This window comes from Coffea arabica, chromosome 2e, assembly GCF_036785885.1.
Source record: "Coffea arabica cultivar ET-39 chromosome 2e, Coffea Arabica ET-39 HiFi, whole genome shotgun sequence".
Taxonomy (NCBI): Eukaryota; Viridiplantae; Streptophyta; class Magnoliopsida; order Gentianales; family Rubiaceae; genus Coffea; species Coffea arabica.
The window spans coordinates 27,924,314-27,948,823 of record NC_092313.1 but is presented as its reverse complement, the minus strand read 5'-3'; the positions used below and the strand labels follow the sequence as shown (position 1 = coordinate 27,948,823).

Genomic DNA, 24,510 nt, shown 5'->3' with positions numbered 1-24,510 from the left:
TGTTGGATTTGTGGGATCATGAATTGTCCTAGAATATTAATTATGTTACAAGAAGAAAGAGAGAATTTAGATACAAGTTCAATTACATTTTTTGTTGGATGAGCAATGTTACGCATAATTGGGTATTTTGAGACTAATGTATCACTTTATATGTGGATGTTCAAGCCAAAAAAAAAAAAAAAAAACCACATCAAAATAATCTTTTTGATAAGTAAATGATGTTTTATTTTGTAATTTAGGAAGAGACTTCCATTATGCAGATATGAAAAGTTTTTGTAAAGGCAAATTTTTTTTTACCAATTACATTTCTTTTTTTTTTTTCACGTTTATTCCCTCAATCTTCTATATATATCCCCAACTTCTTCCTTGAACAGTACGCTCCATTGACAACTTCAATCAAGAATTTTGCAACCAATGGAAAATAATGAGAAGAATAGTTGCCGGGTCCGGGTCCGGAATAATGAATTCCGGCCCGGATCCGCCCATTGATAGGCCTACTCCATTGACAACTTCAATCAAGAATTTTGCAACCAATGGAAAATAATGAGAATAATAGTTTTCGTACAGGGGTGTAGTTATAGTAGAGGAGAATTATGAGTGTCACACTAGGTTTCTTCCCTGTTTTTGATTTGGATTAGGAAAGCTTCCCAAACTTGTGCTTGTCAAATTTTGAGGAAAAAAATGGATTTTCTAAACTTTATACTACAAAGAAAATAGTTGTTGACTTCAAGTTTGTATTCCTTGCCAAAAGTCTTAATGAACCATTACATTAGTGGGGCGAGAAGACCTTGGTCTATTGACTAGGATTGAGGTTTCAGGAATTAAAAGTGAAAGATAAAATATTAAAATTAAAAGAACCATTTTATTGGTGAAAAATTTGAAAAGAACCGCTCCCTACTACTTAAATCTACCCTCTCCTCTACTGAAAAAAAAAGAACCATTATAAATTGGTGGAAGACAAAACTTTAAACGAAATTTATGGACTGCATTGCATCATAGGACAATAACACATTGGTTCCATGTGGTGTACTTATGCTTTGACGTTATGCTCTGGAAAACTTTTGTATTCACTCTTCACTTTTTTTTATGAATGAAATAAATTCTACAGTACAGAAATAAATGCACATTAAAAAAAATGGACATCTACAAGCTATAGAATGAACTTCTGGTCTACTAAACTATTTAGTTGCATTGTGGTGTATTATTTCCTATCTGTTGTACATGGATATTGTTACAAGCAGCTAGACTACTACGTCCCTTGTGCGTTAATTGTACATTTTCCATCCTAACGCCTTCACAAGGAAAAGTTGCACTGCATTCAAATATTATGCCTTTCTCCGTAGCACTTGTTCCTTTTATATTCCTGTATGACACACTGTTCACTTGTACAGCATTCTTCTGCAATAGAAATACAATAATTGTTAAACATGCATAGTAATTGCGACAATTTAACCGCAATAAACGACTGAGAAAACTGAAAATGAAGGTGCAATAGATGCAAATATGAGAATAGAGAAAGAATAGTAGCTAGCGGTCCATTCTTTATTTTTGCTGCATTCAGATAATCATGCATCGTAAATTAAACCATTTTCCTTATGGGCTGAATCAACGGTAAATCATCTTATATTGGCCAGAGACATTACCTGCTCTTTGCAATCCTTTTCCTTTTTGTCACAATAGAATTGATCTATGATTATCGGATTTGTCACATTGCGCATTACAATATTCTCGAACACGATGTTCTTTGCATATCCGCGTCCTCCCTTTTCAAATAGCAGACAAAGCCAATGTTAGATCCAAAATTTTTGTATCCTCAGTGCTTGTAAATGTTTAAGAAGAAGAGTTGTTCGAGGGAAATGATTTTGTGACAATGGAAACTTAAAGAACTTTGGAGGGCTAAGGTTAATTTGTTTGTTATGGTCTTTTCCTGTTACCAGGATTGTGACAACATAATCCAAAGACTGAGTATATGATGATACAAGATTAAAAGGTTTATAAAAGGGAATAACATGGTCATTTACAATTTTCTTGATTTAAAGTAAGCCCGAAAGTGGTATTCAAAATTGTCCCTTACCTGCCAACTTTTTATTCTTACTCCATTTGTGGTTCCTGCAAATGTTGCTGTATTCACCAAAATATCAGACACATGGTCCTCATCACCATTTTTCCCCAGGCTACCAATGCTGAAAAAAAAAATGAGAGAATCATGTCAATTTAGTTTTGTAAGTCTGTAAAGAAAGGTGATCAGCAGTGGGGAAAGCTGAAGGAAGAAGTGGGGAAAGCTGATTCCATGGGGAAAGCTGAAGGAAGAAGGGAGAATTGAATAACCTGATTCCATGGCCTGGTCCACACTTTATACCCACTGCTCGAACCTTATTGGATCCACTAACAATAGAAATGCAATCATCCCCTGCATCCAAAACAAAAGTATTATATGACAATTTTAACTGTCACAACCTCCACTTACACCTTGAAATCTAGACCTTTCATTTTTTTTATTTTATTTAATTAAAAGTTTTATAAATCAAACTCTTTAGAGTCAATAGTCAAAAAAGTGTCCAATTAATGTTATCCCAATAAACTCTCAAAGGAAGAAAAGGCATAGAGGAATTATTACTTGAAAGTTGTTACTTTAGACAGGACTAATTAAACACTAGATTGAAAGAAAAAAATTGATGAGATAATGTAAAATTTAGGGAATTTCCATTTACCAGTTCCAATGTCACTGTTCAAGATTTGAACATTGCGGGATCCTGAGACGTGAATGCCATCAGTGTTTGGGCTGCTTCCTTTGGATTTCACCTTCAGATTTGATGCTTCAACATTGGTACAATCCCGGAAAGTTAGATGCATTTGTTGTGCATTTTTTATCCTTAGGTTTGTCACTTTTACATTTGTGCACTTATCAAAGGTCATGGCCTGTTATGATGATGATAAGAAAATGGAAGGAAAAGAAGTAAACCATTTGAACATAATGAATTTTCATCATGCATTTTCTTGTAATTTCAAGAAAACTTTTGATCATTGCAAAGCCTTAAACATACCGTTGGAGCACCTAGACAAGGCTGCAAAAAAAAAAAAAAGAAAAATGAAAGGAAAAGAATTTGTCAATCACTTGCAAATAATTTTTATAAACCACAAAAATTAAGAACATGTGAGCTAACAATTGTATGGTTGGCTTCCAAACATGTATAGATGTAGATGTAGAACATTTTTTGTTAGAGGGCAATTCTTATATTATATTTTTTTAAGTTCAAGTGTGTGGTATAAGACTTTTCAAAACTTTAATGGGGGCGAAAAACTTAAGAAAGGTTTTTATATCCCTATCGTCCATGCATTAATGACTTGTATCAGTAGTGTTGGGGTGGGATTTAGAATGGAGGAGATTGAATTTAATTTCTTCCAAACTATAGTATGTAGAAGACACTTTTTAAACTTTTTAGTTGTTTTAGTAGAAAAAAGCTAAATTTCTACCACTTGGGTCGGACACAACATAAAAAGTGCACATAATTAAGGACAAAAGAGCATATATGCCTATGAAGACAAATTGTGTAAATGAACACATTTGCAACCGTACACTTGGAAGCCTTTGTGGCAGAATTAGGTACAGTTTCATACTTGTTTTTCGTCAACTTTGCAAGATTTTGGCCACCAAATCTGTCCATTTCCACTAATCACACCACCACCTTCAACACTGAAGTCTCTGAGCTCCTCAAACTTAATCCAAATCCTTCGATTTTGTTCATAGTCTGACATGAGTGTAGAAGCTCTGATGGTTCCTTGGATCTATCAAGAAATTAAAAAGAAACAAAAACAAAAAGATTCTATAGTTATTATTTGAATTGATATGGTTGCTTAACTTTTCACTTGGAGCTCATAATTTTGGAGCTCATAATTATTCACAAACTTACCCTCATTGTGATACCAGATTGGCAGGGACCCCCAAATGTAATTGGCTTGAGATGATACACTTTTCTGGCAGGAACCAAAAAAATGCTGTTGGGAGTAGAACATGCTTTCTTCCAAGCTTGGATAAATGCCTTAACAAGACAGGGAGATTAGATTTTCTCAAGGTCATCTCTTCTATTTTTTTTGTCAAATAATAAAAGGGCTACAGAAATAGTAAAAGAAATGGCTTGACGGAAAATTTATAAACGGACACTATTTTTAAGCTTTAATGAGTGTTGAAGCCACTTTTAACTCGAATGAAGTAATTTTACTGTAGCAACTTACTTCAACCAAACATGCAACTAATCCAACAATGAGAAAAATCAATAAAATGAAGCAATGTAACAGAAAAAAGTAGTAAAGCTAGCTAATTAATTGTTTCAGTTAAAAACATTCTTTCTGAAATTTTTTGCTTTTTAAGATAATATATACCTTAGTATCATCTGTTCCATCAGCCCTGGCTCCAAAGTTGTCAACGTTCACTAGATAACCTGTTGATCTCGACCTTTTAGACCTTGCAGAATTTGATAACCCTGCATTCGCAGAAAGTAATCTTCTGAATTTCAGGAATCCAGATTCTTGCTTGATTTCCTGACGACTTTGCGGAGGATGGCGATGGCCAAGGCCAGTTTCATTCTCTGCATGAATCAATCCCCGATAGCCCGAATGCTGATGATCCTGTTGGAAGGTGCTAAGACAGGCTGAAGAATACACCAAAACGGTGAAGATTGTGAAAAGAAAGTATTGAAGAAACATTTTCATCTACAGGTACTCTTAATTTGGATGCAGAAACCAGAAAATACAAGCTGATGGTTCCAAAAGAATGAGAGGCTCAAGTCTTTCTTAACGCAACAAGACAGGATTTGACGTTGAAAATGTTTCCCAACAATCTACACATATTTATAGCCAAATGTTGGCTTAGAAATGGGAAGATGATGGATTTAGAAAAAGACAGGAAGAGGTGTTAGAGGATTTCAATTAACTTCTAGACAATCAATGGCTGCTTGAGAATGTTATCCATGACGGAGAGATCATGGATTTGGGTGGTAAAAGAGGCCGAAACGGCAGGACTACAAAATTTTTTTTTTTGGCAGTAGTTGACTCTTGCTTCAGGTATCTCCCAACTTAAGAAGATCAACTAGTTAAGTTGTTAATTATTACTTTATGCTTGTTTACCAACACATGCAGGTTACATAGTATGACCAAACATTTACATATGCAAAAATGACTTTATGCACTTGCGTACCTATTGCCTACTAGTACAAGACAATAAACTATATATGACGAATTTTTTATTTGAGTAAATCTTATATACACTATCAATGTATATATTATCACGGTTGAATAGATGACACATGAACAAATTTGGATTTCAAATTCAAATTTTACACATGCGTCATATATTTAACGGTGATAGTGTATATAAGATTAATCCTTTTTATTTTTGTTTGTTTCCATGGGGTTTAAAAGGTCAGGGGGTTTTAAAAAGTCATACATCCTCTTGAGTGGAATTTTCTGATGTAGATTGATTCTAATGAACCACATTTTGCAAAGTAGTTTGTACATTTTTTGTGACATGGTATATGTTAATCATGGTATATAACAAAATGTCCTGGTAAGTAAAAAGCAATAGTGCTTTAAAAATCAATTAGATTGGCCACTGATTGAACTGCAAACTGGCTATGGTACAAGTATGATTCTCTATTAAACCAAGAAAGTTAAAGAATAGGTCAACTCCGCTCGAAAACCAATTGAACTGATCAAAATAAGTAAAAACTGAATTGTTAAACTGATTTCTACTAATCTTTTCTATCTTTTTAACATTTCAATGTTATCGAAGTTACTTAATATTAAAATAAATAACCAAAAGTTCATCTAGCTCACTCATTGGTCTAGATTTGAAATTGGTGAAAAGTGACAAATCTGCAATGAAAAAAAAAACCAAAAGAGGTGTCAGAGCACTCCTTTGGTCTAGTCAAATTATTGTACCTACTAACCCCTAATATACAGTTTCTTTAGACTTTTCTCTCTCTAGATTAGGATAGATTAGATTATAGAAATATTATCGTTGCCATAAAAAAAAAAAAAAGGTGACGAATCGCACCCAGCCTAAACCATATACATTCAGCCACGGCTTTAAGATTCCGAAATCAGAATTTTGACATGGGAAGGCCAAAAGATTTTTCCTTGAGCCATGGTTCGATTTTCTAAACACAAGATGATATCACAGTTCACTGGAATACGTGGATTTCTAATGCGAACTTTGCTTCATATTTGAGATTGTTGGTTAAAGCAATTAAGGATGGATACAATTGGCAAGAAATTAGAGGAAGCATTTAGCATCAAATTTTGGATTTAGATGCAAAAAAAAAAAACAAAAAACAAAAAACTAGGAGGATATGAAAACTTTGGAGATTACACCTCAAGAAAGATAACCAGTTTTCCATTGGACGTTTCACAGATACTAAAGGTGCAATTGGTAGGATTTTTAATTGTGAATTAATAATAAAAAAATGAGATATTACAGTCAAGACAGATTGCATTTCGTTTCTATGCCAAAAGACAATGAATTAAATCTCAACAAAAATATAGGAAAAGACAAAGCTATTAATAGATTCAAAGAGTAGAAAAAACCAAGGGTCATAATTCATCGTCTAATTAATTTTGGATTATAGTCTAAAGCAAGAATTTTGTTGTTAAACTTGAAGCAACCCTTTTGCATATTTCGCATCTCGGCCTTAAATTTCAGCATCCCTAACTTTAATTCTTTATCGTCTCACAAAAATTTTATTACCATATCCATTTTCTAGTGTTTTTTTCCTTTAACTTTTAAAACACTAGTTCCATTAGTTATCATCTTATGAGTTTTTCAACAAAAAAAAAAAAAAGAAAACTATAAGTGCGATTTTCCTTGTAATTTGTGTATGTAAGCTACCCCGCAAAAAAAAAAAAAAACCCTATAAGCATGAAATTCCATATAATTTGTGCATATAGCTAGCTAAAAAAAAAAAGAAAAAAGGGCAAGAAGAGTTGTTGACTTGAGCAATTTGAGTAAATCAAATATAGTTATACCCTTCAACGACCTTATCAAAATTGAAACTTGGCCTACCATACCGGCAGGATTTTGCTTTTCTTGTGTGTCTAAAATTTCACATGCAAATTCCTTGTTTGATTAACACTTTGTCACGTCAAATTAATTAGTAAATGATGTAAAACCTTTTGCAAACTTGTGGGTTGGGGAGCTGTTTGCGGTAGGGTGGAAGTTGGGGAAGTTTGCACCTTTTCTAGGTTATTAATTTGACCATTTGGGCAAGAAAACTGTACCATTGGTGAGTTAATGGTGGAAAGAATGGAATTGGAGTATTGCTTTGGCTGGCGGGAGTCAGTTAAATTGGTTATCAGCAGCATCATCTGACTTGCCGTGGTGTGTTTGGACAAAAAGCATAGGGATGGACTTTTGAGTATTCTAGTTTATTTGTACTACTTTGGATTTGGAACAAAGACAATTTGACCATGGTCTCATGGTTGGGTGGAAATTTCTTATGTCAAATGCACCATTGCTAAATTGGAGTAAACCCCCCCCCCCCCCCCCCCCCCCCCCCGCCCCCTCGCTCTTCTCAAGTGTATAACAAAAGCTAATTATGCTAAAGTATTGACTAATTTACAAAAAAAAAAAAAAAAACTCTTGACTATATTCACATTAGTCAAATTGTTATCTCAACATAGAAAATGTTTTACAATAGCATATTGACCCTTATGATGTTCAACGTGAGCAGTTAGAGTTTTCTCGCTGTCAGATTCAAGATTCGAATCCTACCAATTGAGAGGATTAATCCCAAAAAAAAAAACTCTTAAAAGGCTACTTAAGTTTTGTAATTTACAACATAATTCTATAGCATATTGCATTTTAGGGATCAATTTAATTAGCTTGATGGTTTTTATTCTATTTGCGTCTTCCAGACAAAAAACCGTCTCAGGTGTTTTTATAATCTTTCTTAGATAATGTGAAGGTAATTAAGCGGTACAAGTGAAAGATAAAAGAAGCAGTAATATCAAAGTTTAAGGGGTCAAATGAAATTAATTACCTTAAAATACACTTTACAAAGAGTTTGGCATGCGTGGTTCTGTTTTTTGTTTGTGGGTTAATCGGGGGGAAAAAAAGAATGGTTTTAAGCAACAACAAAGAGTTAGGTTAATATGGTAAAGTATAAATTATAGTATTTGACGTGGGAACATAACTCAATAACTGAAATTGATAGCCATCACATATTGACTTAAAAGGTTCTACAAGAAATCAGTTGTAAGTTGTACACTAGCTTTCTTGAGCTTCAATTAAAAACCAACATAATTTTTTTTGGTTTTATTTTTCAAGTGTTATATTTTTGAAAATATAAGATTAATTAGGAAAAGTAAATAAATACAAGAGAGGGTAAGCAAGATTAAATAGAGAAAGTATATAAATGCAAAAGAGAGTAATAATTGTTAGTATGTGTATAGATATGGTAGATTGAGTGAATATTAGGTGTGTTAACGGGCATAGAAAAATCTTTTATTTTTATTATTATTTTCTTTTTTTGGTGGGTTTAAGCCTCAAAAGAATTGGTTAACTTGGTGGGCGATGGGCTTCCAATTCCTATGCTTGTTAGGCAAAGTTGGCCCAATTCTGTTTTAAACGTGGGTTAGCCTTTTTGTTTTCCCTACTTTTTCTAAACTACTAATACGGAAGGTTAGAGTCCTTAAATTAGTTAATACAATAGTATAGTAATTATCTTTACTGTCCATACAATATATAACACCTGAACAATATCTGTTAGGGTAAAAACTTTTTTGTCATCTTTTGAACTTTTAATTTTACCCATACAAAAATTAATTTTTATCTTAATCACCAATATAACCACCCTGAATATTGTAACTATCAAATTATTATAACCATATAAACTAAAGTTCTTTCACGAAAATTTTATATAAATTTTTTACATGTAACAAACAAGACTTATGCAAAATTGATTTATTTTAATTTTTCCATAATTACACACATATTAGGTGTGCCCTATACACTAGTATATATAAAGTGAAAAGTAGGGATTTTGGGTAAACACTTTTTGTCATTTTATATACTTCTAGCTTTACTTTTATGAAAGTCACTTATTGCTTTACTACCTTACCTAAAGGCAGCTTTTTGTCAAAATGTGTTTAGATAGTTGTGATTAGAAGTAGTTACAGGTAGTCATCTTCAACAAACCTACATATTTGCTAACAGGTAGTTACAGGTTTGTTTGGACAGCTGATTATTTTTCCAAATATATTTGCTTACATTATCATTACAATTTCTTATACACATTTTTATCTTCCCAATTATCTTTTTATCTCACATACATCACATCACAAAAAGTGCTACAGTAAAAATATCTCAAATAACTTACAATCCAAACAAAGAGAAATTTGATAGGAAAAAAAATATTAAACTACCATAGTTTGCTATAGTTTGAAAATTTTAGGAAAAATTAAATTGCGAAAAAAATTTCTTAATTGTACATACATCATGTGTGCCTTTAGCACTAGTGGTAATAACCATTACCAGAAAAAAAAAGTAACAAGTTAGCAAGAACCTTTACTAGAAATTGACTTCGATATTAGTAGTAATATTTTAAGATCCTGGCTAATTAATCAAGGTGTAAATTATGTTGACCTAGTGAAGTTGTGGATGACATAATTGACCTAAAAAATGTTTCTTCTTGTTTTATAACTTTGTTAGGCAAGTGTAGTTGGGTAAAGTTATCACCAACTTGACACTTTGTCAACGAGATTGACGTTATTAAGGTATGGAATGAAGGTTGATTTTCACAAGTTATTTCTGTTTCTCCGTTTGGCAAATTCATAGGAAAAGGCTAACGTTTTAGTTTCATCTCTAGAAGTCTGCTGAAGACTTGAAATGCTGCTAAATGCTAATGTGATGGTAAGAGGAAGATCAAACTTGGACACATTGGACAATTCAATTTTCAGTTTTTGATGGATTATTTTATAGTACTTAGGAATACCGTAATCATGAATGATGGTTTACTTTTTGTCACTTTTTTCCTTTTTTTTGGGCAGAAATTCTCTAAATCCTTCATGATGAAAATGATCCCCAGAAAAAAAAAAATTCCAATTTTAAATATTCTCAAAAACCCCCCATTAAAGTCAGCCAAAAAACTCTTTGAAAGGGAGTTTGGTTTTCAATACGAATTCATTCTATTTTGTACAAGAATTTTGCTTACTTCAGAGCTTCTTTCTTTACATTTTCTCTCTATAAAATAAACTGATTCAAGTGTCAAATCTTCCCTCGAGGATAAAACCCCACCTTTTATATCAATTGCAATTGCAATTGGACATTTTACCGGCTATTACCCAATTTGGAAGCTGATCTCAATTTTGACATCAATAGTTTGGCCCCGTCTACAAAAATTGTATCTCACCTCTTACTTTGCCTGAACTAAGATTATATTACTACGAAAATCACTAAAAACACTAGGACTATTAACGGAAACTAAATTGAAGGCAACTCCAAGACTCTTACTGGAAGACAATCCAGCCAAATGCTCCGCGGACAGGGTGAAAAGGCCAGGCAAGGAGTCCGCCATGTATCTTCAGTGCCATGAAAGGAAGCAAGTAAGAAAACTGAAAATTGTTGGAGAATATGGGGATTACAAGTGTCTGGAACTTATTACAGAACTATTACAAGAATTATTTCAAGAACCTGACTAAGCTAATTTCGAGGAATTCAAGAGATTTTCCAAGACGCATGATCACTTTTTTTAAGGTATTATTTGCCCCTATTATCTTGCTAACCGGGTTGAAATGACAAATTATCTCTAGGATACAATGGAAACGAAAAATAGCCTATAGCAAGTTTAATCTTAGTTTTCACAAGAAAAGGATGCAAGAAGTTGGTTTTGCAAATCTAAGATGCCTTAAGCACAAGGTGCTACAAGAAAAGTTTAGATTACCTTTATTTATAGGCAATTCAAGAGCAAAAGTACATGAAATTTACTTAATGTCCATTTATGAATATAGTACACCGAATATATGAACTAATGAACTTGAGAAGATACATCAATGTTTCTTTACTTAATATCCATTTATGAATTTAGTATACCAAGTACATAAATTGAGTGGTTCCATAAATGAACTAATGAACTTGAGAAGATACATCAATGTACCAATGAATTTTGTAGGAAATTCATAAATCAAACTTCTAGACATGAAAAGAAAGATCATATCACAAGTCATGATTAATTTTTATACTACAAACTAATTTCCAACAAAAACTCTCCTACAAAGGAAGAGAACTGAGACAGAGGCATCAAGGAAAGTCGTGAAGAAGATACATGGGAAAAGAATAATCAAAGGCCAGGAAAAGGTAAGCGCAAGAAAGTAGGACAAGACTAAAGAGCAAAATTGTTCGACTTTCACAAATGGAGGAGTGCGTCTCCTTAGAGCACCAACATCCAAGTTATCGAAGACTTTCTCATAAGCAACACATATATCTTGAAATATTATAGGAGCTTCAACATAAGGCAGAGAATTTGACAATTAAGTACACTAAGAAGAGAGGCTATATAATCATGTGGTGCCCCTCACTAATGAGATCATAAGGGAGTCACTTCATGAACTCTACTACCTTTGACAATCATAATAGGACCACTGATCTAGCTAAGCACTTAGGCTCGCACCGAGCCAAGATGTGCTTGCAAAGAACTTCATATGCAATTCCCTGCAAGAGGTTTCCTGAAAAGGAGAGTCGAAATACTAGATCATACCTTGCGAGTAAGCCATCTTCGGATGAATACGAAATAAATTCCTGGAAAAAATCTTTTTAGGAACTCACTAATGAAACTATAAAAAGAACTGTAGACACTATGCATAAAATGGAGAAAAGATTGTTTAACATGGAAGGATTCAATCCTGGTAGAAATTTAGACTTCAAACAACTACTTTTAGCCCAACTCACATGGTCCAAATGTGAGAGGGAAAAGGGTAACTGTTTCATTGATAGGGTGCATTTTAGTGGAATATTTTGGGTAATTTTGCACAATTGTTTAACTAAATATTGCATTAATTGGGTGGATTCTACTCAGATATGATTTTGGTGCTAATTGCAGGAACTGATGCTGAAAAGTACTTAAAATCAAAATTTAGAGGATTCGTCGTACGTGGAGCACTTCAAGCAGTGGGATCCGCTTGAGAAGCTGAAGAAATTAAATTGTAATAGATTTTATTCTATTTTAAGGAGGGAGTTTTGTTTCTTTGAATACCAATTTCCGATAAGAGGAAATCTCTTCCTTGAATTTCAGGGTTACCAAAACAAAAGAAGGAAGTATTAGACTCCCAGAGGGTCTGCTTGGCTTGGATTGAATTTCGTTTGGCTGGGCTATGTTTTGTAAGCAAGACAAAAGGAGACCACGGTTGTTGACCTTAGAGGACTACTTTTTCATTCATGTATTAGAGGACAATTGAGGGAACAAAAGGAAGAAAAAAAAAAAAAACCCTTTTCTCGTATGTTTTGTGAGGAAAGAAAGAAAGAAAAGAGGAGCTGCAATTGTGGACCATTAAATTGCTTTTCATTCTGGCTTTGACCGAAAAATCGAAAGTGCATCGTTTAGCTTTGGAAGACAATTGGAAGCAATCATAATCAATTGTTCCCTTTTCTTTCTTCGGTTGACCGAATTGAACGAGGGTCAATTTCTTTCGTTTGCTTTGATTAAGGAATCCACGGCTCTTTCCAACTTTGTTCGCATGGCCTGTTCTCTAATTATGGGGAACTAAATCCCTAATTCTAGTTAAGGGGACAACTGACGAATTGGTTCAATAATTACTGTGAGATCTAAACTGTTTTTAATTATTTCCTTCATTTATTGGTATTTATATGTTTCTTGCTGTTAATTGTTATAACCCTTGTGTATGATTGATTAGTGCGCAATAATTAATTATTCATATAGGCTATTTTGCTAACTAGGGGTAATTGAATCCGTAATTGTTCATTTATCTCTATCTCAGTAGCAACTGACGTAATTGGGTTTATGTCAGGGGAACATACGATCTAGTTTAAACAAACCCTTGTAGCGTGTTTGTTAGTTAGGATTGGACCTTCCTAATTATTAATGCAATCTAGAAATTAAATCCTACGGTCGTACCTAGGGTTGCTTCCGGATTAGACAAATAGTTAACGATCGTACCTTAACTATCGAGAAATTAAGGAAAAGTTAATTGTTTATCGCGTGCATGACAACTATAACTAATCTATTAGTAAATGTTGAAATTATCTGTGAATCGATGATCAGTGCATGAACCATTTCTGACATGTACCCTTGGCTAGAGTTTCTCTAATTATTTCTTTTAATTAATTATTTTCTGCAGTTAATTTATTTAGTTAGCATTTAATCTTGAAAACCCCCATTTGTCTTGACTCGAAAAGAAACAAATTTCTCCCCAGTCCCTGAGGAGACGACCCTGCTTGCCACTGTCTACTAATTAGTGAAGTCAGTTAAATAATTAATTCTGGTATATCGGATTAAGCAAACTCTTCGGGAACAGAGTGAATCAAGTAACCCATTGCACACCTAGGGTCCCTACTCTAGTACTAGAATTGATTATTGACTGCTTCAGGTGGTAGTTAGGTTTTATTATTATTATTGCACAGGTTCAGCACCTGTCATCCATGCAAAAATAAATTGTATGGATTAGGTGTTTTTAGGAGTGTTTTTCAATAATTTTACTAGAATAATGTATGTGAAAAATTTTTACAATAAATGGTTAGGTGTTTTTTAGGGTATTTTGATGTATTTTTTAGAATTTAAAATTTTAGTGGAATATTTATAAAAAGAATTAATTTTTCCTACACCGACAGTATATACACTATCAGTATCAACGTTGGATAAATAACAACTATGCAAAATTTGAATTTGAAACTCAATATTTGTACATGTGTTATGCATCCAATAGTGATCGTATATGCACTATCAATATATATAAGATTTAATCTTACAAAACTTTCAAAAAAAAAAACTTCACCACCACCGCCCATTTCTTTCTCCACCTTCACCACCAGCCTCCTCCTCCTCTCTTCTTCAGAAACAAGGGGAGAAAGAAGGGAGGAGAGAGGAATGGAAGAGGCAAGAGAGAGAAAAGAGAGAGCTAGAGGAGGAGGAAGGAGAACAAAGAGGGAGGAGAGAGAAGGGTTAGAGGGAGGGAATGATGGAGAGAGAGAGAGAGAGAGAGAGAAGAAGATGGTGGCTATTGGCAGCGGTGATCGCTGACAGTGGTGGTTAGTGGATGCTGATGGTTGGTGATATTAGTGTGAAAGAAGAGAAAGGGGGAGGATTTATTTTATTTTTTAATTTAGTATATTTGAGTGTGTTTTTGGAATTGTTTTTAAAATTGTTAGTGGAGTTACGATAGACTCTAAAAAACAAAATTAAGTATATGAGAGAGAGAGGGATTAGTTGGATGGTATAAAAGAGGAAGGGAGCGTATGTGAGAAGTCCCGAGTTTGAAACCTCCCGCTTACAATATAGGACCGGACCAACTGCCCTCGACTCATTCGACCCAAGAAAAAGCCTGATAAGTTTAATTTTTCATTGAGTTGGGTTGAGTTTGACCCTAAATATTAGGTCTAAATTAAATATGAGTCAATTAGAGCCTTGTTACACTCAAACTTGATATAGGCCAAACTTGATGAAGGCAAAGTGTAATTAACCCAATTTTATTTCTCTTGCTTTTTACCCAAAGGGACTAAAATGTGACACAAAAATATCAAATCAAGGTAGGGGTTAAGTGAAATTACGAGGAAGAAGGCTTTTGAAATTATAGAAAAATGCACTTTTCATCCTTAAAATTTAGATTCTTGACCAATTTCGTCCTCAAAATTTCACCAAAAACACATTTCATCCTAAAAAATCCTTAATTTTGGCCAATTAAGGACAATTAATGGGAAATTATTCAATTTGGATGGAAATTTGCACGTGAGAAGCACGTTTCATCAAAACCAACTTTATACCCAACAAAAAAGGGTCAAACCGAATGGAGCCATTTTTGTAACGGACGAAAATTTGGTTAATAGCAAAACCAACATTCTTCTCTTTCTTTCCTCTCTCTCACTTTGTAACCCTAAAATTTTTCTTGCCAATCTCACATTCACAATTTCGAGCATCTGTTGGCAAGAAGAAGGGCATAGACGACATCCGTGGAACATTTTAGGTGAAGAAAAAAATGGCATTGCGAAAGAAAGAGCTCAACATTTGTCCACTCCCAAATTACGATATTTGTTCTATACCCAAAATCAACAATTACATAAGATATGTCTTTTTTTGGAGAAGGATACCTTATATATGGTCTCTTGTGTTTGTAAATTTTGAAATGGTTTTTCACTATAATTTATGGCTATTTTTTTTTTCCAAATCTGGGCATTTATATGAGGTATAAATAAAATATAAAATTTGTCTTGATTTGATTATTATAGTGTAGATGTGGTCCTTTATGTTTGTGTAATGGTTGCCGCTTAACTATAATTTGTGGTGAGAGTGATTAATAAACAATAATGCAAATTGTGGTTGTATTCGGCCATGTGTATGAAAAAAGTGTTAAAGTGGTCCCTTGTTAGAAAGTTGTTGTGTGGGACAACAGTTTATTGTATGAAATTATGAAAATTAACAACCTTTTTTTTCTGATACATATTATTTTCTTTAACAAAAAATGGGTAGCACATTTATTACATTAAGATGTCACCATAGAAGCCTGATATCATATACTCCTCATCCCCATTACAAAGGTGGAGATTTGTGTGTTTTTGACTATGTTGAGAGTATAGGTCTAAATATTTTTGAAGTGGATAGATTAACTGAGGGTGCTGGTGTATATGGTCATAAGGTGTATTATGGTTGGAAAAATAACACCTTTGGGAGATAGATAATATTAGGGAGTTGAATGGTTATGTTAAGGGAGAAGTTGGACCAACTAAGAAAATTAACTTATATCTTGAAGTATCTTTTCATGAAATTCTAGTGCAACAACTTGGTTATGATCCATATGAGATAGATGAGACAGAAAATGAACCTCAAAATGATGATGGTAACAATGATATTAGCAATAAAGGTCAAGAAGGGTGTGCTACTAATAATGGTAATTGTGAAATAGGTGATGATAATGATTCCAATTCCAGTGATGAGACTTATTTTTCAGCTATTGATTTAGATTATGAAATATGTGATAATGCTGATATGGTATATTTCATGATAATGTGGACAAAAATGTTGAATGGTTGGGGGTAGACAATCACAAGAAAGAAAATGTGGATAGGAAAATTGATCCTTTGAATAAAAATGATGTAGTGGTTGAGGTTGATGAAACAAAGGTGGTTCCTAATTCTGAATCTGATTTTGAAAGCATCCATGAGTCTGATGATGAAGATTCTAAAATGAGGTCTCTTGCTTTTGATCCTAAAGATATTCACAATCCAAAATTAGAGTTGTACTTGTCCTTTACAAGTCTGAAATTTTTCAAGACTGTTGTACATAATTATAGTGTGAAACAAGGTAGGCCTTGTAAGTTTATGAAACAAGATACAATGAGGGTGAGAGCTAAATACAGAAATAGTGAATGTAATTGGGTTATATATGCTAGAAAGTTAAGTGGGAATGAGAGTATTCAAATAAGAACATTTGAAGATAATCACACATATGATAACTCTCTTGTGCATTCTGGATGGGTAGCTGAGAAATACTATGAAGAGTTTAGGTGTAATTCTAAGTTAGATTTGGAGCATTTTAGGAAGACAGTAATGAAAAAAAATAAGTGCTCATTCACAAAAAATCAAACATATAGGACAAGAAGAAAAGTAATAAAAATTGTTCATGGTAGTGAAAAAGACGACCAATACAGCAAATTAGGGGTTTATATGCATGAAATTCGAAGATCCAAACCTAGTAGCAATGTTATAATGCAAACTATTGATGGCTTTAGAGATTCAAAAGTAAGGAAAGGCAGATTTGAGAGGTTGTATATCTGTTTTGCTGGAGTGAAGCATGGTTTCCTAATTGGATATAGGCAATTTATTGAAGTAGATGGCACTTTTTAAAAAGAATCAGTAGGAGGAGTTTTGCTAGTAGCTGTTGGAGTGGATGCCAATAATGGCATTTTTTCAATTGCATATGCTGCAGTAGAGAGTGAAAGACTCATGGTGTTGGTTCTTCAAACTACTGAAAGAAGATTTGAAAATTGAAAAGGATTATGAGTGGACGATAATGAGTGACAAACAAAAAGGTCTAATTGAAGCATGTGACATGATTTTTCCAAATGTACCCCATAGATTTTGTGTGAAACACTTGCACAGTAATTTTTCATCTGCTGGTTTTAAGGAGAAGATTTGAGGAGAGCATTATGGGCTATTGCCAAACAACAACACTAGCCTAGTTCTTTAGCAAAATGGAAGAAATGACTGAAATTGATGTAGAGGGAGCCAAATGGCTTGATGACAAACCACCAAGTCATTAGAACAGAGCCTACTTTAACACTCATCCTAAATATGTTATGTTATTGACTAATATCTATGAGTGCTTCAACAGCAAAATTCTTGATGCTAGGGAGAAGCCAATAATTGAAATGTTTGAGACAATGCGGTTGTACATGATGCAGAGAATGCAAAAAAAAAAAAAAAAAATAGGGATTCGGCCAAAGAGAAGTGGCAGAATTATCCTTATTGCCCCATAATTCTTCACATTATGCAGAAAATATAGATAAAGCACCTTACTGTTTTTCATTCACGTCAAATGACGATCTTTATGAAGTCAGCTGCCCATATGGTGACCAATATGCAGTGAACATCAAGAAGCAAACATACTCTTGTAGAAAATAGGAACTAATAAGTATTCCCTGTCCCCATGTCATTGCTACATTGTGGATGGCTATAAAGGATCCTCTGCTATATGTTTCAAGTTGGTATACAGTGGAGACATGTATAAAGTGCTCTGAAGAATTGGTGTGTCTCATAAATGGAGAAAGTGAATGGGGGCTTACTGATGTTGGTAAAGGCCCTTTGCCACCCTTGTATGGGAAAGCACCTAGAAGGCCTAAGAAACTGAGAATGAGAAGTGCAGATGAGGTTTAACAATCCAAGAAAAATATTCAGAAGAAGGTGACAAGAGTGGGGCAGATTAACAAGTGTAGATACTGTCATAAAAAAGGACATAATATGAAGTCCTGCAAGCTTCTCAAATATACTCAAGATCCTGCGATTGCAAAAACTGATATTGGTTCAAGCCAAGTTGCTACTTCTACCAACGATCTAGCAAATGAACAGTTGGCCATTTCACCTACAAGGTCACAAACATTTGACAAGAACAGATGTACTAAAGCTGGAAAAAAAGATGTAAGTTGTCTTGATTACTTGTTATATCTATCTCTACTACTTGGTATATAAATAACATGTTTTCCTTTTAAATTATAGGCAACAAGGAAAATCAAGGAGCCTACTACTGAGTCTTCAAATAAAAGAGTAGAAAAACATACTTCAAATTTTGAGTTTTGTCTTATGCAATTTGACTTTTGCTACTTCATACTGTTTTGTGCAGAAGAGATAGCAAGGTAGAAGAAAAGTTGTAACTGTAGTTTGTAAAGATGATTCAAACACTAAACATCAATAGGATGCCGAATCGTTGGTTGAGATTGACATAATAACCTCTGCCCCAAATCAAGTGGACAAGGATATGTACAAAGTGTTTGGGCTGTCAAGGTCTTAAGTCAAATATAGCACCAAACTAGCAAGACCACAAACTAGAGAACAAGTAGAGATGCCCTTTAGGATTAGAGATGTTTAAATGCATGTTGCTGCTACTGCCAAGTCAACATTAGGTGTTCCTAGTTCATCTAGATCGAAGGAAAAGAAGAAACTACTGCGATAGTTGCTGCTTTTGTAAAGAAAATGACTTTTGTTTTTTCAACTTTTGCCTTGCCTAGTAATTATGGAAGTGCAGACAGTAATATGATAGCCTGCTTTATTTAGTTTATGGTCCCATGTTCAACAACAGTCATGTAGTTGACCATTTGGAATGCACTTTAATTGAAGTTATGAATGACATATATGGTAGCTGTTTTCGTGTTCATTTGTCTCGTTTTATTTTCATTTGTTTTTCCAGTTTGGTTTATCAGTACATTTGGGACATCGTTGCCAAAAACAATAATTCATGGCCATTTTATATAAATGATAGGAACAACACTTTGACAAGGTTAGCAATTACAATGTCAGAATCGAAACAATTACAATGTTAGAATTGAATCTACTTTACAAATAAAACATGACCATTTTCTTACACTTAACGCATTGCTCATACATTTTCCTTCCTAAATCCCACCTTTTACATAAGAGCTCATTTGGAACCATTGTACAAAGAAAACAAGTTCCTTTCTATACCCTACAATTGGATATTACTCATAAACAAATGATACTCTCATTCGAACAACAAACAAGGCCACCTTTAGAATGTTCTTCTGCAATTTTAGCAAAATCACTTCAGTGTTAGCAGCAACTTGCCTCCCTTTGCTTTTCCCTCACCTTTACTCCTCCAACTCAGCACTAGCAAACCCATCAAAAGCATAATTATGGTAATCAAAATTTTCTCCCTCTTACGCATTCTTTCAACATTTTCTTCCATTTTTGTTAACCTTTTCTGCAAACCAGGAATGAGAACTCTCCCTCTTGGACAAATTGGCTCATCAACCCATTCAAAATACCTGCATCTCTCAAGTCTCTATCATAACAATAATGACATTTTTCAGAAATTAGTTAGTTAAATTAACACGTTGAAGAACCAATATTTATAGACAAATATTTCTTATCGGCCACAGAGAAGCAACCAAGGATCTTCTTCTCGAATTCTCACCACGCCAATAGGTACTCATATTTGTCCTCAAGCCACAATTGCAAAATGGTATGGATGAACCACTGGAGACTTCAAAACTTTTGCTTCTCATTGACATGAAAACTTCACCACTTCTAAACTTCTCGCTAGCAAATGCTTTGAATTAGGGAAAAATTATAAAGGTGAGATTGGCAAAAAATTTTAGGGTTGCAGAAAGTGAGGAAAGAAGGAGAAGAATGTTGGTTTTCATCTGTTGCAAATTTCGGTCCGTTAAAAATTGGGTCCATTCGGTTTGACCCTTTTTTGTTAGGTATAAAGTTGGTTTTGATGACTCACGTGCAAATTCCCTTCAATTGTCCTTAATTGGCCAAAATTAAGGATCTTTGAGGATGAAATGTGTTTTTTGTGAAACTTTGAGAACGAAATTGATCAACACCCAAACTTAGAGAATGAAATGTGCATTTTTCCCTTTGAAATTATGGATGGTTATACAGTGGAGACAGTACGGATGTCTCCAGAAAGAGTAAACCAATGGTTTGGAAGGATGTGGTGTGCAATGAGCCACTGCAGCAGCATTGATGGGAAGGGCCAGCACGTGCTGTTTGGTTGCAGCCCAACAGTATTGATTTCTTACCGGTTTGACAGTGAGTTAGGTGTTATCCATGGGACCCGTGAATGCTTAGTGGGCGGTCGAGGTGGTAGCGGGTAATGAAAATAATTCAAATGAATCAGCACCGCGTACTGTTTTGCAAACTAAAAGTACAAATATTACATATATATTCGATTCATCCTTCAGAATTATATCACATCCCATATTTAATAAAATAAGATGAATTGAAATGGTATTTTGTAAAGACATTAGTACCTTCAATATATTTTTTCGATTGCCTAGAAAGGACAAAAGGAATATCTTGTTGTTTTTTCAACAATGTTTTTAACTCTAAATTATTGTACCTCTCAGTACGATTCAAACCCAGATGAAATTATGACCATTTATCAGAGACATAATAATGAACCAATCTTGTAAGATTCCTAACAAATTCTTGGATTGCTTTGGCAAGAATTCTCATTTTAATGTCCTCACTATTGGCTATTTTAGACTAAGGTAAATTATATAAGTACAGACTACAACACATTTCCATACAATTAGTTATTTCATTTTTAACATTCACATTTTAAATTATCTTAATTATGTGAATACTATTTTGTACGATAGGCATTCAAAAAAGGTACATACAAATGAGATGCATTGACACCTATGATATATATTATTAATGTTACATTCGTTGACCGATTTTAATCTTTTTGGGACTTCATTAAAGCAACATATAGCATCACTAAGTTCTCTCAAAATTGTTCCCATTTAAGAGGTTAACAACACAACTCGGCAATTTTTCCATTTTTTTAATCGATAAGCTCATTTTTTATGCAACGTTGTAACTGCATCGAGCATATAGTCTTAACTAGGTTTTAAAGCATTGCTAATATCTTGTGCATTTTGCTCTCTACCAAATTACCCAAAACAAATGTTTTCCCTTTTTTCTACTTAGCAATCGATCATTCATCTACTTCCCATTCACTTTCTCTACCATTTAATTTTACTAGGTTCACAGATTTTCTTACCTTTATTATATTTGTATAATATGTTTTCCACGAGCCAAATCCATTATATTTCATGATGTTCAACATATGTTCACATATTATATGAACATAATTTGACCTTGATTGAATATTAAACGACCTATAAATGCTGCTCGAATTCGCTTCAATAATTTGTATATATGTTTGACTTCAAATTCGATGTCAATTTGTTAAAATCTCCTGGAATCGAATTCAACCTTGAGCTCTAACTCCAATTTCAGTTTGAAAACTATTTCATTATGCATTTTAAAAATCATTCATGATTTAGAATAAGTTTAATTACGCTTCTTTTTTTTACAAATTAAATAATATTCATTTCATGTATAATTACTTTTTTAATGAAACAAGACATATATATCCTATATTTAAATATATACTCATATTGCTATTCATTTATTCTTTGTCATTCTATATGTGTTCACGAACTATTTGAATAGTTTGTAAATAGGATCGTGCTCATCTCGACTATTAAATGAACCAATATCGTGTTCAAGTTTGATTCGTTTATTACACAATCAATCTTTTTTGTCACTCAAATGAACTGAACTCGAACATGTTCATGACACCTTTACTTGTACTATGCACGAAACTTTGAGAGCAATGGATGATTTGGATGGTACGTGGAATGGAGTGTATGAACTTATTTCTAAGTTCGAGATCTGCCACTTACACTAAAAAAACGTAACAATACTTAACTCTTCTTTGCTTCCATCCTATAACTTTTAATTACATCCTTTTTATGGACCATAAATCTCACTTCTCATATCCGCCAAAAGTGCGCCTATATGGAATGTTAGACTTCATCGTGGTTACTAATACATACACATATACACATGTATGCACGCATACACACATATACCATATTTATTATTTCAAGAATTGATCATTTATACTCTACCAATTTCGATAAGGGATAATTGCAGAAACCTCCCCTGACTTTTATAGTAATAGCATTGACCTCCCCTATCAATTTTGAAATAGCACTGACCTCCCCTATCAAAAGTTGGAGGCAATTTAATAGGCAAAAGTGGGTCAATTTACTAAAGTACCCCTGACATGATTTAATTTTACCAAATGAATGTGATGAGTACTTTCATCAAACCCAACAAAACATTTGTTAATAAAAATTACACTAAATTAACTATTTCTGCATAGTTTAACTAATTAACTAATTAACAAATTAACTAAATCACTAATAATCTAATAATCTAATTAATTAATAACTAATTATCTAATTGTTAATAGTTATTAACTAATCAAACTATTTCTGCATAGTTAAACTAATTAAATATTAACTAATTATCTAATTAACTAATTAACTAATTTCTATTTATCTAATTAACTAATTAACTAATTAACTAAAGCTGTTGTCTGTCCGAAACTAACAAACTATTTGCATGTTAAATTAATTAACTAATTAACTGCTTAACTAATTAACTACCTAATTATCTAATTAATTAATTAACTAATTAACTAATTTTTGTTTATCTAATTAACTAATTATCTAATTAACTAAAGTTATTGTCTATCCAAAACTAACAAACTATTTGCATGTTAAACTAATTAACTAATTAACTGTTTAACTAATTAACTAATTAACTAAAGCTGTTGTCTATCCGAAACTAACAAACTATTTGCATGTTAAACTAATTAACTGCTTAACTAATTAACTAACTAATTATCTAATTAATTAATTAACTAATTAACTAATTTCTATTTATCTAATTAACTAATTATCTAATTAACTAAAGCTGTTGTCTATCCGAAACTAACAAATTATTTGCATGTTAAACTAATTAACTAATTAACTAACTAACTAATTAAAAAACTATTTGCATGTTAAACTATATGCAGTACGCATTAGCTATTTAAAGTATCAGTTCTTTATGGGTATTTTACTTTCAAACATTTAATTTATGATAAAAACATCAATGTTTGTAAGTAAAATTCAAAAAGTGTTACAGTAATATTCTTTCAAAAAGGGAGGGGCATAGGGCCATAAATTAAATGTTTGAAAGTAAGAATATTAATATTATTGTAACACTTTTTAAATTTTACTTACAAACATTGATGTTTTTATCATAAATTAAATGTTTGAAAGTAAAATACCCATAAAGAGCAGATACTTTAAATAGGTAATGCGTACTGCATATAGTTTAACATGCAAATAGTTAGTTAATTAGTTAGTTAGTTAATTAGTTAATTAGTTAAGCAGTTAATTAGTTAATTAGTTTAACATGCAAATAGTTTGTTAGTTTCGAACAGACAACAGCTTGAGTTAATTAGTTAATTAAATAATTAGTTAATTAGTCAATTAGATAATTAGTTAATTAAATAATTAGTTAATTAGTCAATTAGATAATTAGTTAATTAAATAATTAGTTAATTAGTCAATTAGATAATTAGTTAATTAATTAATTAGATAATTAGTTAATTAGTTAATAGTTAATTAGATAATTAGTTAATAGTTAATTAGTTTAACTATTAACTAATTAGATAATTAGTTAAGCAATTGTCAAGCAAATAATAATTGTCAAGCAAGTAAGGGCAAAAATGGAAGAAAATTCTTATCTCACTTCTACAAAAGCTGTCAAGGAGGTCTCTGCAACAAATTGTTACAGTTCAGGGGAGGTGAATGCAATTTCTAAACCTAGAGGGGAGGTCAGTGCAAATGTCAGAAATCTCAGGGGAGGTTTCTGCAATTATCCCTTTCGATAATTATCTATTTTGATTGTATAACAACTAATTTGTTCTACTTGATTTTTACTTATTTTTTCATCTAACTCTCTTTCAACTGATTTCATTTATAATTTGTCTTTTCTAATAACCTCTATCACACCTAATGCATTTGAGTTATTCTTTTTATCCTTGCCTTCTAGTTTTATTTATCCTTTTTCAATACACTTGCATTATCATACAGAGTACTTTGCGTGTACATTTATTAATTCATTTTTTATATTCGTTAACTTATTAATTTGTTACATAGTAATACGCCACTAATGCACAAATGCACTATGCTATCTTTCCTTTT

The 24,510-nt window shown here is 32.8% G+C and overlaps 1 protein-coding gene across 1 annotated transcript; it reads right to left on the bottom strand.

Annotated features, from left to right (window-relative positions):
* Nucleotides 1-1,061: 1,061 nt before the first annotated feature.
* Nucleotides 1,062-10,568, bottom strand: LOC113728883 (polygalacturonase QRT2). Its single transcript, XM_072077502.1, has 9 exons — nucleotides 10,416-10,568; nucleotides 4,381-4,626; nucleotides 3,619-3,786; nucleotides 3,045-3,065; nucleotides 2,712-2,919; nucleotides 2,329-2,410; nucleotides 2,075-2,183; nucleotides 1,644-1,763; nucleotides 1,062-1,398 (listed from the first exon to the last, which is right to left on the bottom strand). Exons 1-9 carry the CDS (start codon nucleotides 10,566-10,568, stop codon nucleotides 1,183-1,185), a joined length of 1,323 nt encoding a protein of 440 aa, XP_071933603.1. The 3' UTR covers nucleotides 1,062-1,182.
* Nucleotides 10,569-24,510: the final 13,942 nt, after the last annotated feature.

What these genes read in the sequence shown, in the direction of transcription:
- LOC113728883 (XM_072077502.1), bottom strand. Translation starts at nt 10,568, where the DNA reads ATGGCGGACTCCTTGCCTGGCCTTTTCACCCTGTCCGCGGAGCATTTG. An exon ending in GAACAGTGACATTGGAACTG is followed by an intron (nt 2,411 to 2,711) that starts GTAAATGGAAAT and finishes TTTTGGATGCAG; the next exon opens with GGGATGATTGCATTTCTATT. An exon ending in AAAAGGATTGCAAAGAGCAG is followed by an intron (nt 1,399 to 1,643) that starts GTAATGTCTCTG and finishes TTTCTATTGCAG; the next exon opens with AAGAATGCTGTACAAGTGAA.